Source organism: Ovis canadensis, chromosome 21 (assembly GCF_042477335.2).
Source record: "Ovis canadensis isolate MfBH-ARS-UI-01 breed Bighorn chromosome 21, ARS-UI_OviCan_v2, whole genome shotgun sequence".
Lineage (NCBI taxonomy): Eukaryota > Metazoa > Chordata > Mammalia > Artiodactyla > Bovidae > Ovis > Ovis canadensis.
In genome coordinates this window covers 58,070,750-58,086,486 of record NC_091265.1, presented here as the reverse complement: position 1 = coordinate 58,086,486, position 15,737 = coordinate 58,070,750, and the positions used below count along the sequence as shown (strand labels likewise).

General features: G+C 39.6%; 1 protein-coding gene across 1 annotated transcript in view; it reads right to left on the bottom strand.

Moving 5' to 3' along the window:
- Nucleotides 1–15,737, bottom strand: part of LOC138426973 (organic anion transporter 7-like) — a 47,591-nt gene that overhangs the window by 2,765 nt on the left and 29,089 nt on the right. The window contains exons 5-7 of the mRNA XM_069566035.1: nt 13,614–13,737; nt 2,805–2,920; nt 1,918–2,132 (exon numbers count right to left, since the gene is read on the bottom strand). Of these exons, the coding sequence (XP_069422136.1) occupies nt 1,918–2,132; nt 2,805–2,920; nt 13,614–13,737 (455 nt within the window). The remainder of the gene's footprint in view (nt 1–1,917; nt 2,133–2,804; nt 2,921–13,613; nt 13,738–15,737) is intronic.

Genomic DNA, 15,737 nt, shown 5'->3' with positions numbered 1-15,737 from the left:
TACATCAGCAGAAAAATGGATGGATAAAGAAGAGGTGGTACATATATACAAGGGGATATTATTCAGCCATAAAAAGGAATGAAGTTGGACCATTTGTAGTGATGTAGCTGATCCTAGAGTCTGTCATACAGAGTGAAGTTAGTCAGAAAGAGAAAAACAAGTACTGTATATTAGTGCATATGTGTGGAATCTAGGATTAACATACATATACTCCAGGTGTAAAATAGCTAGCTAATGAGAAGTTGCTGTATAGCACAGGAGACTCAGCTCAGTGCTCTGTGATGAGGTAGATGGGTGGGGTGGGGGTGTGTAGGAGGGAGCTACAAAAGGGAGGGGATCTCTGTATACACATAGCTGACTCACTTTTTTTGTACAGCAGAAACTAACACAGTATAAAGCAAGTATGTTCCAACAACAATAATAATAATAATAAAAAGATGAGGAGTGGAACCTTCTAATCAAGTATCATGTAAAATATATGACTGCACACTGGGAGTCAGGTGAAGCATGGTGACCATCTGGGTTCCCCTATTTATTACACATGATTGCTTAATTCAGTGAAATTGATTCTAAGAGGGGCCCTTACCTACAGTAACTTGTTCCTAATGGATATTTCTTCTCTGCCTGAAGGTAAGAAATTCTTGTTTTCTTGAGGTCAAGACCACACCCCTAAACCAGAGTTGGAGACAGAATCATGGAATAAAATGTCATGGTTCACTGCATGAAGCAGGGCACTCAAAGCCGGTGCTCTGGGACAACCCAGAGGGATGGGGTAGAGAGGGAGGTGGAAGTGGGGGGGGGTTCAGAAATGGGGACACATGTATACTTGAGGCTGATTCATATTGATGTATGGCAAAAACCATCACAAAATTGTAAAGGAATTATCCTGCAATTGAGATAAATAAGTCAATTTAAAAAAAAAAAAAGAGAGAGAGCCTGAAGAGAGGAAGTGAGAGTATTGTGTCCTTGCATGACACGCGGTTACAAGGTCTAGACCCTCCAGGTTGTTGTTGTTTAGTCGCTAAGTCGTGTCCAACTCTTTGAGATCTCATGGACAGTAGCGTGCCAGGCTCCATGGGGGTCTCCAGGCAAGAATACTGGAGTAGGTTGCTATTTCCTTCTCCCGGAGATCTTCCCAACCTAGGGACTGAACCTGCGTCTCCTGCATTGCAAGGAGATTCTTTACTGCTGAGGCACCAGCGAAGCTCCTAGACCCTTCATACTTACTATAAAAAGGCAGGACTTCCCTGGCCATCCAGTAGTTAAGACTCCGCACTTCCACTGCAGGGGGCCTGGGTTTGTTCCCTGGTCAGGGAGCTAAGATCCCTGCATGCTGCACTACATGGCCAAAAACAAGCAAGCAAGCAAACACCCAAAGGAAGCGTGACTAAGCAAAGCCAAGTGATCAAATGCTATTTTAGAGAAACTGCCAGTAATACATGGTACCAGTTTCCAGATACTTCTTGGACGTTATATCAGAGCCAACCTTGACGGATCTTTGGCTCTTTTCCCAGCAACTTAATAGCAGAATATGTACTAAAACACCTGTGGCTTCCTAGGTGGCACCAGTGGTAAAGAACCTACCTGTCAATGTGGGAGAGGCAGGAAACGCAGGTTCAAACCCTGAATCAGGAAGATCCCCTAGAGGAGGGCACTGCAACCCACTCCAATATTCTTGCCTAGAGAATCCCATGGACAGAGGATCCTGGTGGGCCACAGTCCATAGGGTCACAAAGAGTCAGACAAGACTGAAGTGATTTAGCATGGACGTGTACTAAAACTCCAGATTGGTTTTGGGGAATTGTTAGAACCCAATCTCCATCTTCTTCTTGCTTGAAATAGGTGTGACCAGTACAATTCATGAGAAATGAGGATGGGGAAGACATTTTCTTGCTTGAATATTTGGCCTTTTCTTACCTTCAGGCACACAAGTGATGGTTAGAGTGGAGACTGCCAGCAGAAATATGAAAAGCATCTGGGTTATTCGACGGCCCAGGTGATTCAGTGCCAAAAGAGCGGCGTAATTGGCTGGGATGGTGACTATGCCAAAGAGAATCTGGAACAAGAAAATATTGCTCCCCAAATGCTGAAGGTGGAGAGTCAGGCCAAAATGGGTCAGCACGTTTGCAAATCTGTGGTGAACAAAGGTGAAAGACACATAAGTTTAGACTACAGGCCCTACCAATTGCAATAATATTGGCCCAGACAGGCAGTGGTTGACGATAAACTCTTAAGGAATGGTCTATTTTGTGAAATATTTTCTTGCAAGACTATCACTTTAAAATTATCATAAAATGATTGAATGATGATGGAGGTCATAAATATTATTACACTTTCGGGGAGAGAGTTTTGCTGTAGAGGAGATATGATAGAGCCTTCTAAAATTTTAGCTTTTTTTCTATACCTTGATCTGGGTGACGGCTATCTATATATGGAATTATTCATTGAATAGCATCTATTTGTTCATTTTACTATTTGTAGTTTTACTTTAATTAAAATTAGAACAAGTGAAGAAACTTATAGCCAAGAAACTTATAGCCAATCATGTGCCATGATTGACATTCTCAGCATCTGTAGTGATGAGCCTGGTAGGGTGTATGACAAACAGAACTAATCATTGTATAATTACTTCTTTGCTTGCCTTTTCATAACCTTTTCCCTTTTACCAAACATATCAACCATATTCTTAACTTCCTCATACTTTGTCTCAAATCTGTCCCTCTAGCATGTTATAGATGTTGAAATAACAAATACAATCACATCTCCACTATTTTAACATCCCTCATATACTGTGTGAAGCCCACCTCACAAAGGACAGGAGGCAGATCCTTTTACGCAGGTTGGGTGTGCGGAACAAGTCAAACACAGAAGGTTTGGTCTGTGCTGCCTCCAGCTCCTCCTGCATGGCAGATCTCAGGACCTTCAAGAAAACAAACTGTTCAGTGGTCGCACAATTGTAGGCTTTGTGAGGTTCCCAACAGAGGACCAGGTAGATGACTTCCCTTTGTTCCTACTGGAAAATATAGACACTGAATATGTAATGACAGGTGTACAGTGTTATGAAAGGAGAATCATGGAGTTAAAGGGAAACTGTACAGTGGCAATGGCATTTTGACAAGAGACTCAATTTGCCTTTTGGGAATAAAAAGGGGTGTCAAGATGGTAGATTTAGGTCAGGAAGGCATTAAAGGAAGAGTTATTTAAATTTAGATCCAAAGCTTCATTTTTATGAGAGAGGCCTGAAAGTCTGGAAACTGAGCTTGGTCCTCAGTTGGCTGCTCTTGGTAGAAAAAACGTTTTTTTTCAGGAAGGACACTAATTCTTGTGACAGCCTTAACTTTGGTCTACGAGTCAGCCTCTTTAAGGGAAATCCTAGCATGTTGTGCCTTCATGAATGAAATGCCTGGCATTAAATCTAAGGACAAAATCAGAGGAGATCTTGGAGTAGTATATTTTATGCCCACACTTTATTACCTGGTGTTATACAATGGCTCTGCCATTTTCCAGGTATGTACCTTGAGAAGTGAACTGAATATCTTTTAGCCTCAGTGTCCTCGTCATTCAAAAGAAGAATAAGCAGATAAATAAATCAGAGAATCAGGATTAGGATATTAGGAGAATAAAAAATAATGCGTTTCTCACAGAGATTTGTAGTCACAAATGTGCCTATCAGTTTACATCTAGTACGGCTGAGATCCTTATTAACTTATTAAGTAAAATTTTTTATTTATTAATTTTAATTGAAATACAATTGATTTATAATATCGTGTTAGTTTTGGACTTACAGCAAAGTGATCCATACATATATTATGCATATAATCATATGTATAAAAATTTTCAGGTTTTTATATGGGTTTTGCTTTTTACTATGGGTTATTATAAAACACATAATATTATTCCCTGTGTTATAAAGTATACAGTAAACCCTTGCTGATTACCTATTTCGTATATATTAGTGTTACTGTTAGTTGCTCAGTTTGTGTCTGACTCTTTGAAACCCCATGGACTGTAGTCTACCAGGCTCCTCTGCTCATGGGATTCTCTAGGCAAGAATACTGGAGTGGGTTGCCACTCCCTTCTCCAGAAGATCTTCCCGACCCAGAGATCTAACCCGGGTTTCCTGCATTGCAGGCAGAGTTTTTACTGCCTGCGTCATCAGGGGAGCCCATATATAATAGTGTGTATTTATTAATTCTATGCTCATAATTTACACCCCCCACCTCACCTTTCCCCTTTGGTAACCATAAGTTTGTTTTCTATGTCTGTGAATCTGTTTCATAAATAGATTCATTTGTATCATATATATATATTTTTAAGAATTCATGTATAAGTGATAAGTAATTTGTTTTTCTCTGAGTTACTTCATTTAGTAAGCTATTTTCAGGGTCCATACATGTTGCTACAAATGACAATATTTCATTTCTTTTGGCCAATATTCCATTGTGTATATACCACATCTTTATTCATTCATAGGATGTAAGTGTATTAGTCACTAGTTGTGTCTGACTGTTTGCAATCCCATGGGCTGTAGCCCACCAGGCTCATCTATGGCATTCTCCAGGCAAGAATACTGGAGTGGGCAGCCATTCCCCTCTCCTGGGGATCTTCCCACCCCAGGGATCAAACCCACGTCTCTTGCATTGCAGGTAGATTATTTACCGTCTGAGCTACCAGGGAAGCATTCATTGGATACCATTATCATTAACTATAGTCACCATGCTGTACATTAGTTTCCCAGACTTATATCTGAAGGTTTTTACATTTTGACCTATGTCTCCCCATTTCTCCTTTTCTCCAGCCCCTTGCAACCACTATTCTGTTCTGTGTTTCTAAGAAACTGTTCTTTTTTCAAGATTGCACATGTAAATAATATCATAAAATATTTCTCTTGCTTATTTCCCTTAGCATAATGCCCTCCAGGTTAATCCATATTGCTGCAAATGGGCAGATCTCCTTATATTTTTAAAAGTCAGAATAATATTCCATTGCATATGTCTGTGTCTCTCACACTTTCTTTACTCATTTAACTTTGAAGGATGTCTAGACTATTTCTTAATTTTGTCTATTCTGAAAATTGCTAAATTAATATGGATGTGCAGATTTCCCTTCAAGATACTGGTTTCATTTCCTTTGGATATGCACCCAGAAGTAGAATTGCTGGGTCATATGGTAGTTCAGTTTTTAATTTTTTGAGAAACTACCATAGCATTTGCCACAATGGCTGTACCAATTTACATTCCCATCAATAATGTGTGTAAGGTTGTCCTTTTTCAACATCCTTGTGAACATTTGTTATCTTTTATCTTTTTGACAATAGGTGTGAGATAATACTTCATTGGGTTTTAGTTTGCATGTCCCTAAATTATGCTGAGCACCTTTTCACATACCTATTGGCCATTTGTTTCTTCTTTAGAAAAATGGCTATTCAGATCATTTGCTCATTTAAAATTGAATTATTTTCTCTTTTGAGAAAATTAACACTTTCTTTATATATTTTTAATATTAACCCTCAATCAGATATATGGTTTGAAAATTATTTTTTTAAATATAAATTTATTTCAATTGGAGGCTAATTACAATATTGTAGTGGTTTTGCCATACATTAATTTCTCCCAAGTTGTAAACTGCCTTTTCAATTCATTGTTTTCTCAGCTGTGCAGAGGCTCTTTAGTTTGATGCAGTCCTACCTTTTCATTTTTACTTTTGTTGCTTATGCTTTTGATGTCTTATTCAAGAAACATTGCCAAGACTCATGTCAAGAAGCTCTTTTCCTGTTTCCACCACCTCTCCCTGCTAGGAGTTTTATGCTTTTCAGTTCAGTTCAGTACAGTCGTTCAGTTGTGTCCGACTCTTCGCGACCCCATGAACCGCAACACACCAGGCCTCCCTGTCCATCACCAACTCCTGGAGTCCACCCAAACCCATGTCCATTGAGTCAGTGATGCCATCCAACCATCTCATCCTCTGTTGTCCCCTTCTCCTCCCGCCCTCAATCTTTCCCAGCATCAGGGTCTTTTCAAATGAGTCAGCTCTTTGCATCAGGTGGCCAAAGTACTGGAGTTTCAGCTTCAACATCAGTCCTTCCATTGAACATCCAGGACTGATCTCCTTTAGGATGGACTAGTTGTATCTCCTTGCAGTCCATGGGACTCTCAAGAGTCTTCTCCAACACCACAGTTCAAAGGCATCAATTCTTCAGCACTCAGCTTTCTTTATAGTCCAACTCTCACATCCATACAATAATTATTGGAAAAACCATAGCCTTGACGAGACGGACCTTTGTTGACACAGTGATATCTCTCCTTTTAAATAGGCTGTCTAGGTTTGTCATAACTTTCCTTCCAAGGAGTAAGCGTCTTTTACTTTCATGGCTGCAGTCACCATCTGCAGTGATTTTGGAGCCCCCCAAAATAAAGTCTGACACTGTTTCCATTGTTTCCCCATGTGTTTGCCTTGAAGTGATCGGACCGGATACCATGATTTTAGTTTTCTGAATGTTGAGCTTTAACATTTTCACTCTCCTCTTTCACTTTCACCAAGAGGCCCTTTAGTTCTTCTTCACTTTCCACCATAAGGGTGATGTCATCTGCATATCTGAGGTTATTGATAGTTCTCCTGGCAATCTTGATTCCAGCTTGTGCTTCCTCCAGCCCAGTGTTTCTCATAATGTACTCTGCACATAAGTTAAATAAGCAGGGTGACAATATACAGCCTTGATGTACTCCTTTTCCTATTTGGAACCAGTCTGTTATTCCATGTCCAGTTCTAACTGTTGCTTCCTGACCTGCATACAGGTTTCTCAAGAGGCAGGTCAGGTGCTCTGGTATTCCCATCTCTTTCAGAATTTTCCACAGTTTATTATGATCCACACAGTCAAAGGCTTTGGCATAGTCAAGAAAGCAGAAATAGATGTTTTTCTGGAACTCTCTTGCTTTTTCCATGATCCAGTGGATGTTGGCAATTTGATCTCTGGTTCCTCTGCCTTTTCTAAAACCAGCTTGAACATCAGGAAGTTCACGGTTCACGTATTGCTGAAGCCTGAGAATTTTGAGCATTGCTTTATTAGCGTGTGAGATGAGTGAAATTATGTGGTAGTTTGAGCATTCTTTGGCATTGCCTTTCTTTGGACTGAAATGAAAACTGACCTTTTCCAGTCCTGTGGCCACTGCTGAGTTTTCCAAATTTGCTGCCATATTGAGTGCAGCACTTTCACAGCATCATCTTTCAGGATTTGAAATAGCTCAACGGGAATTTCATCACCTTCACTAGCTTTGTTCGTAGTGATACTTCCTAAAGCCCGCTTGATTTCACATTCCAGGATGTCTGGCTCTAGGTGAGTTATCACACCATTGTGGTTATCTGGGTCATGATCTTTTATGTAGTTCTCCTGTGTATTCTTGCCACCTCTTCTTAATATCTTCTTCTTCTGTTAGGTCCCCACCACTTCTGTCCTTTATTGAGCCCATCTTTGCATGAAATGTTCCCTTGGAATTTTTGCTTTTAGGATTTACCTTTAAATCTTTAATTTATTTGAAGTTAATTTTTATGAGTTGTGTAAGACTGGGACTCAGTTTCATTCTTTTTCATATGAATATCCAATTTCCCCAATACTATTTATTGGAGACATTATTCTTTCCTCATTGTGTGTTCCCTTATTAAAATCTTGTTGAACATTTATGTATGGGTTTGTATCTGGGCTCTCTATCTGATCCACCATCCTTTGTGCCTGTTTTTATGCCAGCACCATACTGTTTTGATTATTACAATTTTGTGATATAGTTTGAAATCAGGATGTGTGACACCTCCAGCTTTGTTCTTTTTTAGGATTGCTTTGGCTATTCAGGGTCTTTTGTGGTACCGCACAAGTTTTAGGATAGTTTTTTCTACTTCAAAGAGAAACGCATTTGAATTTTGATAGAGATTGCTTGGGGAGAGATTGTATATTACTTGGGATAGTATGAATCTTTCATAATATTAATTACTCCAATCCAATAATGGAATATCTTTCCATTTATTTTTATCTTCAGTTTCTTTCGTTAATATTTTATAGTTTTCTGTATACAGAAAATATTCACCTCCTTGCTTAAATTATTCCTAAATATTTTATTGTTTTTTTACTATTGTAAATGGGTTTGCTTTCCTAATTTCTCTTTCATATAGTTGGTTGTTAGTGTATAGAAATATAATTAATTTTTAATATTGATATTTTATCCTTCAACTTTACTGAATTTGCTTATCAGTTCTAACAGGCTTTTTATATGGAATTGTTAGGATTTTCTATTGTATAAACTTAATAAACAGAAACTTCAATTAGATAGAATCAAGAGATTAGAAGGGGGGGCTTCTATGTCTTGTGATAGTAGTAGAGCCCAACAGGAAGAAGAAAGACTCCTTTTCTTTCCTGGCAAGGACAAACCAATGAAGCTATGGACTCTCTGTTAACTATAAAAGATTTCCTAACTGCTTTTTCCTACCTATAAAGGTGTTTTCTTTCCCTTGCCATGCACAGCTTGCATATGGCTCACTATGGTTGTAAGCCCTGAAATGCAATTCTCTATTCATCCTGAATAAAACCATCTTTACTGGAGAAATATCAAGCAGTCTGTTTCATGTCAACACTGTACATAAGATCATATCATTTGCAAGCAGAATTGATTTTATTTCTTCCTTTCTGACCTGGATGGCTTTATTTATTTATTTTTTGCCTAATTATTATGGTGAGGATTTCAAACTATGTTGAATAGAAATGATGAGTGTGGGCATCTTTGTCTTGTTCTTGATCTTAAAGAAAGGCTTTTAACTTTTCACCATTGAGTAGATGTTAGCTATGGATTTGTCCTATATGGCCTTTATCATATTTAGGTACATCGTCTTTATACCTGATTTTTTGAGAATTTACGTCATGAAAGGATATTTAATTCTGTGGAATCTTGATCACAGAGAGCTGGACACAACAGTGACTGGGGTTCCTGGGGAAAGGTCTCACCACAGTGACAGTGCCAGCCTTGGAGAAGAAACACAGTATCTAGGACTCCAGGTATCTCTGACATCTGATCAGCATAGGTGAAGCCTATGTGAGTCCTCAGAAGCAAAGTCTGTAAAAGTCCATGAGGGTTGAGGCTTGCAGAAGTATACTGCTCTCCATTTCCTCATAGGGTAAGATCCCTGCACGGGGACTCCTCCTGTCACCAAGCTACTCTGGATTGGAGCACGGGGTGATGCAGCTAAAATGTTTCCTGCACTTCTTCTATGCAGATATCCTTTTGACTTTTGTGTTTCTGCTGTTATGTTCTTGCCAGTCAGACAACTCAGTTGCTCAGTCCTGTCCGACTATTTTTGACCTCATGAATTGCAACATGCCAGGCCTCCCTGTCCATCACCAACTCCCAGAGATCACTTAAACTCATGTCCATTGAATTGGTGATGCCATTCAACCATCTCATCCTCTGTTATCCCCTTTTCCTCCTGCCCCCAGTCCCTTCAGCATCAGAGTCTTTTCCAATGAGTCAACTCTTCACATGAGGTGGCCAAAGTATTGGAGTTTCAGCTTTAGCATCATTTCTTCCAAAGAACACCCAGGGTTGATCTCCTTTAGGATGGACTTGTTGGATCTCCTTGCAGTCCAAGGGACTCTCCAGTCTTCTCGAACACCACAATTCAGAAGCTTCAATTCTTTGGCGCTCAGCTTTCTTCACAGTCCAACTCTCACATCCATACATGACCACAGGAAAACCTATAGCCTTGACTAGACGGACCTTTGTTGGCAAAGTAATGTCTCTGCTTTTGAATATGCTATCTAGGTTGGTCATAACTTTCCTTCCAAGGAGTAAGCATCTTTTAATTTCATGGCTGCAATCACCATCTACAGTGATTTTGGAGCCTGCCCCGCCCCCCACCAAAATAAAGGCAGCCACTGTTTCCACTGTTTCCCCATCTATTTCCCATGGTGATGGGACCGGATGCCATGATCTTCGTTTTCTGAATGTTGAGCTTTAAGCCAACTTTTTCACTCTCTTCTTTCACTTTCATCAAGACGCTTTTTAGTTCCTCTTCACTTTCTGCCATAAGGATGGTGTCATCTGCATATCTGAGGTTATTGATATTTCTCCCGGCAATCTTGATTCCAGCTTGTGCTTCCTCCAGCCCAGCGTTTCTCGTGATGTACTCTGCATAAAAGTTAAATAAGCAGGGTGACAATATACAGCCTTGACATACTCCTTTTACTATTTGGAACCAGTCTGTTGTTCCATGTCCAGTTCTAACTGTTGCTTCCTGACCTGCATATAGGTTTCTCAAGAGGCAGGTCAGGTGGTCTGGTATTCCCATCTCTTTCAGAATTTTCCACAGTTTGTGATCCACATAGTCAAAGGCTTTGGCATAATCAATAAAGCAGAAATACATGTTTTTTCTGGAACTTTCTTGCTTTTTCCATGATCCAGTGGATGTTGGCAATTTGATCTCTTGTTCCTCTGCCTTTTCTAAAACCAGCTTGAACATCAGGAAGTTCACGGTTCACGTATTGCTGAAGCCTGGCTTGGAGAATTTTGAGCATTGTTTTATTAGCGTGTGAGATGAGTGCAATTGTGTGGTAGTTTGAGCATTCTTTGGCATTGCCTTTCTTTGGGATTGGAGTGAAAACTGACCTTTTCCAGTCCTGTGGCCGCTGCTGAGTTTTCCAAATTTGCTGCCATATTGAGTGCAGCACTTTCACAGCGTCATCTTTCAGGATTTGAAATAGCTCAACTGGAATCCCATCACCTCCACTAGCTTTGTTCATAGTGATTCTTTCTAAGGCCCACTTGACTTCACATTCCAGGATGTCTGGCTCTAGGTGAATGGTCACACCATCTTTGTTTTCCAGCCTTTTCCAGAGCTGTTTTTTTCAGTTGGTAGTTGTTTATTTTGGGCTTCCCTGGTGGCTCAGTGTAAAGAATCTGCCCGTCAATGCAGGGAGTGTGGGTCAGGAAGATCCCCTGGAGAAGAAAATGGCAACCCATTCCAGCATTGTTTCCTGGGAAACCTATAGACAGACAGGGGGGCCTGGTGGGCTATAGTCCATGGGGTTGCAAAAGAGTTATACACAACTTAGTGGCTAAACAGCAACAACAAGCTGTTTATTTATTGTTTTTGAGGGGGAGACAAGTGTTGGCCTCTCCTAGCCCTTCATCTTGCTGATGATACTCTGCTGCTAGATATTTAAAGTCACATCTATTATTCCAATTTTCACTGGAGTGAAAAACAAAGATTTTGCTTTCTATCTTTTTGTGATCTTAAAATTGTACCTAAGTTGTATGTGTTTTGGGGAAAAGAGATGTGTTATATACTGGGCTGTCAGACATTCAAGACTGGAGTAATCAATAATGCATATATGTGAAATATAGAAAAATGGTACAGATAAATTTCTTTGCAGTGCAGGAATGCAGATGCAGATGTAGAAGAGAGACATATGTACACAGTAGAGGAAGGGGAGGGTGGATGAATTGGGAGATTAGGATTGAGATATATACACTACCATGTATAAAATAGATAGCTGCATAGCACAGGGTGCCTGTGATGATCTAGATGAGTGGATGGAAGGCGGGAGGGAGGCCCAAGAGGGAGGGTATATATGTATACATATAGCTGATTCACTTCATTGTACAGCAGAAACTAACACAATATTGTAAAACAATTATACTCTTGTTAAAAGATAAAATGATATTTGAGTGGATATAAGTGGAACAAATTTAAGTTATGATTGAAGTGGGTGTGTCAGGCAATTCATCAGATGAAGTTAAAACAAGATTAAGACCACAAATTTCTAAATTATCTTTACAAAATAAAAAAAATAAAATTAAATGATATTGAGTAGTCATTCATGCAGTGAATCCATTTTGTAAACCAAGTTTCAGTTGTTCCTCTTGTGCAAAACTCCCTTTCTTCCCCTGGCACTGAGGTGATTGTCAGCTGCCTTTCACTTTGATAATGCTTTATTCGTGTCTTACTTCCTGATTGTATCACTTGTTTTTGTTTTGTGCCTGGCCCTTGTAAGATCAAATCTTTCATTCTCTGTACTGGACCAAACTGGTAGGCAAAATGTTAGATTTGGGCTTGAATATAAAGATAGTTCCTCAGAAGTAAGTTAGGACAATTTAATTTTGTATGAGATAGGGTTATATCAATGCAGTTTTAAAAGAACCATAGGTCAATACCAATTTAGAGGTTTTCTTTTTATTTCAGAAGTGTGTACCAACATTCTCCATCATATCAAGGACCCTCAGGGGTATTATCCCTGTGTAATGACTTCATTATGGGAGAAATTTTGATTTCTTCCCAGGTGGCTCAGTGGTAAAGAACCCACCTGCTAAAGCAGGAGATGTAAGAGACACAGCTTCAATCCCTGGGTCAGGAAGATCCACTGGAGAAGGAAATGGCAACCCACTCTGGTATTCTTTCCAGGAATAGCTCATGGACAGAGGAACCTGACAGGCTTCAGTCCATGGAATTGCAAAGAGTCAGACACAACAGAGCATCCTTTGATTACTTTCCCCCATCTTCAGTAGAATCTTAACTCTCAGAAGCATTTTGTTTCTCCTTATTCAAATCTCTTTTAAAAAGAGCCTCTGCATTCTTTGGGGAGTATAAAAATTTTCATTAGATATGTCATTGAATATGCTTCCAAAAATGTTGCATTTCTCTTCCTGAACCAGCTAATTATTATTTTTTCCAATAAAATGAAGGTAGACTCTTTTTTCAGGGTCTTCAATAGAAATCTTTCTATCCCCTGTCATTGCAATATTTAGACTTAAAAATACCTGTTAGTTTCCCCCTCATATCCATATGAAAGATTCTGGAAGGCTGCAATCCTGGCTTATTCTGTTATTTATGACCAAGTAACATGTCTCACACACTGTAATCTTTTGATAAGTATTTTATGTATGTGCATGATATGATGAGTGAATCACTTAATGGTCTACAATGTTTTACTTACCTAGGAAGGAAAATAAAAAAGAAAATCACTTCTTTGAGGCATACCTATTCAGTTTTACCCTTGAGACTTGTGGTAAGTTGACTGTCAATTTCACAAAACAGAGATTTGTATTGTTGTGTTCACTGTCATATTTCCAGGGATAGAACCAAACTTGCCATAGGTAAGCATTCAGCAGATTTCATGGATCAAAGTGTTTGTGAGTGAATGAACAGAAATATGAAGTTCCGTATGCTCTATTTTGCACAGTCGTGGAACCTTCCTTCTGGTCTTGTTGCCCTGAAAAAAGGCTATCAAAACATTGAACTGGAAAGAATAAATTAGTTTTGGTTACTTTCTCTTACCAAGTTAATGTGTGGCCAATGCTCAGTCTTTCCACTTGTTAATAATTAGTGATATTTTCCTCTGTTAAGTAAAACATCTGTGTCTACTTTTAGCAGCAACGTGTTCTCTGCCAATGCCAACACAAACGACACTGATACTCGTTGAGAAATAGGACAGTGAGGTAAGAAGCCTCATAACCACCACTGTGATCTTGCTTTCCCTTCCTCTTATGGATATGAATGATATATATGACACATAAATAATATAAAGAATAACATATATGTTTTTCTTGCATTCTGTAACCAACTCCCAGCCTCCTCACCTCCATGGTTAGGGTATCTCCAGTATTCTTCCTTCCATTTCTGTGGGCTGCTTTTTGAAGTTCCTTTAAGCCCTTTTTGGGTTTGTCTATGGTAATCAACCACCGAGCAGATTCTATCAGCCACCTAAAAGAGAAGAGTAGGACAAAAGTGTAGTCAACTTTCACTTGTCCTTTTTGCACATAGCCTTTGTCCAGAGATGACTTTCCCCTCCAGTCTGATGCCTATTGCTTGTTGGATTATACCAAAATTTATAAACTTACATTCTCTTGTGCCATAACTAGGGAAAAATGAGATGACCTCTCTGTGGCGTTTACCTTCACTATTGAGATTGCAGGCTGGAGTCATATTGACTCCCTTCTCAACCAGAGGTAAATTTACCAGGGAGCTCATGAAGCTGAAACATGAGGGATCCTTACTTGTGCAGGCCTTTGCCAAGATTCTCTTAAGGGCATAAGAAATGTCTCCTCATAATGTGTCATTTTTCTAAAATAAGGGCCCTTAAGTGTTTTATGTATGCCAAAGGCTCACACAGATGGGAATCACTCCTGCTCCTACCAGTTATGATGGAATCTGGCTACAGAAGAGAGTTACTTATAGCTGCCTTGATTTTATCATCTGTGTAACAAGGAAGCAGTCCCACACACTCTGTAGAATTGTCATGAGGATATAGTGACATAATGGATAAGCCTGAGAGAGACTACATCCTCCAGTCTAAATGAACTCACCTCACTATATTATTAATATATCTGTAATCATTTCTCTGAGGGAGAGTCATTTTCAGACAATAATCTTATGAACAGCCTTCTTAGGGAGAGGGGTGTAATTGCCATTCATATATATGGCATTTAGTAAGATGGTAATGATAACTCTAAGTATTTTTAAAGACAAGGGCAAAGCTGTGCATGCTGTTCAGTTGCCAAGTTGTGTTTGCCTCTTTGCGACCCCATGGACTGCAGCACACCAGGCCTCCCTGTTCCCTTCCATCTCCTGAACTTTGCCCAAGTTCATGTTCATTGCATTGGTGATTCCATCCAACCATCTCATCCTCTGTAATCCTCTTATCCTTCTGTCTTCAATCTTTCCCAGCATCAGGGGCCTTTCCAGTGAGTCAGCTGTTTGCATCAGGTGGCCAGAGTATTGGAGCTTCAGCTTCAGCATCAGTCCTTCCAATGAGTATTCAGGGTTGATTTCCTTTAAGATTGATTTGTTTGATCTCCTTGCAGTCCAAGGGACTCTCAGAGTGTGCATAGAACAAATGATAAAAACCATCCAATCTGAGCTATTTCAAATCTCTAAAGATGATGCTGTGAAAGTGCTGCACTCAATATGGCAGCAAACTTGGAAAACTCAGCAGTGGCTACAGGACTGGAAAAGGTCAGTTTTCATTCCAATCCCAAAGAAAGGCAATGCCAAAGAATGCTCAAACTACCACACAATTGCACTCATTTCACACACTAGTAAAGCAATGCTCAAAATTCTCCAAGCCAGGCTTCAGCAATACATGAACCGTGAACTTCCAGATGTTCAAGCTGGTTTTAGAAAAGGCAGAGGAACCAGAGATTAAATTGCCAACATCTGCTGGATCACTTAAAAAACAAGAGAGTTCCAGAAAAACATCTATTTCTGCTTTATTGACTATGCCAAAGCCTTTGACTGTGTGGATCACAATAACCTGTGGAAAATTCTGAGAGAGATGGGAATACCAGAGCACCTGACCTGCCTCTTGAGAAACCTGTATGCAGGTCAGGAAACAACAGTTAGAACTGGACATGGGCCAACAGACTGATTCCAAATAGGAAAAGAATTATGTCAAGGCTGTATATTGTCACCCTGCTTATTTAACTTATATGCAGAGTACATCATGAGAAACGCTGGGCTGGAGGAAGCACAAGCTGGAATCAAGATTGCCAGGAGAAATATCAGTAACCTCAGATATGCAGATGACACCACCCTTCTGGCAGAAAGTGAAGAAGAACAAAAGAACCTCTTGATGAAAGTGAAAGAGAAGAGTGAAAAAGTTGGCTTAAAGCTCAACATTCAGAAAACGAAGATCATGGCATCTGGTCCCATCACTTCATAGGAAATAGATGGGGAAACAGTGGAAACAGTGGCTGACTTTATGT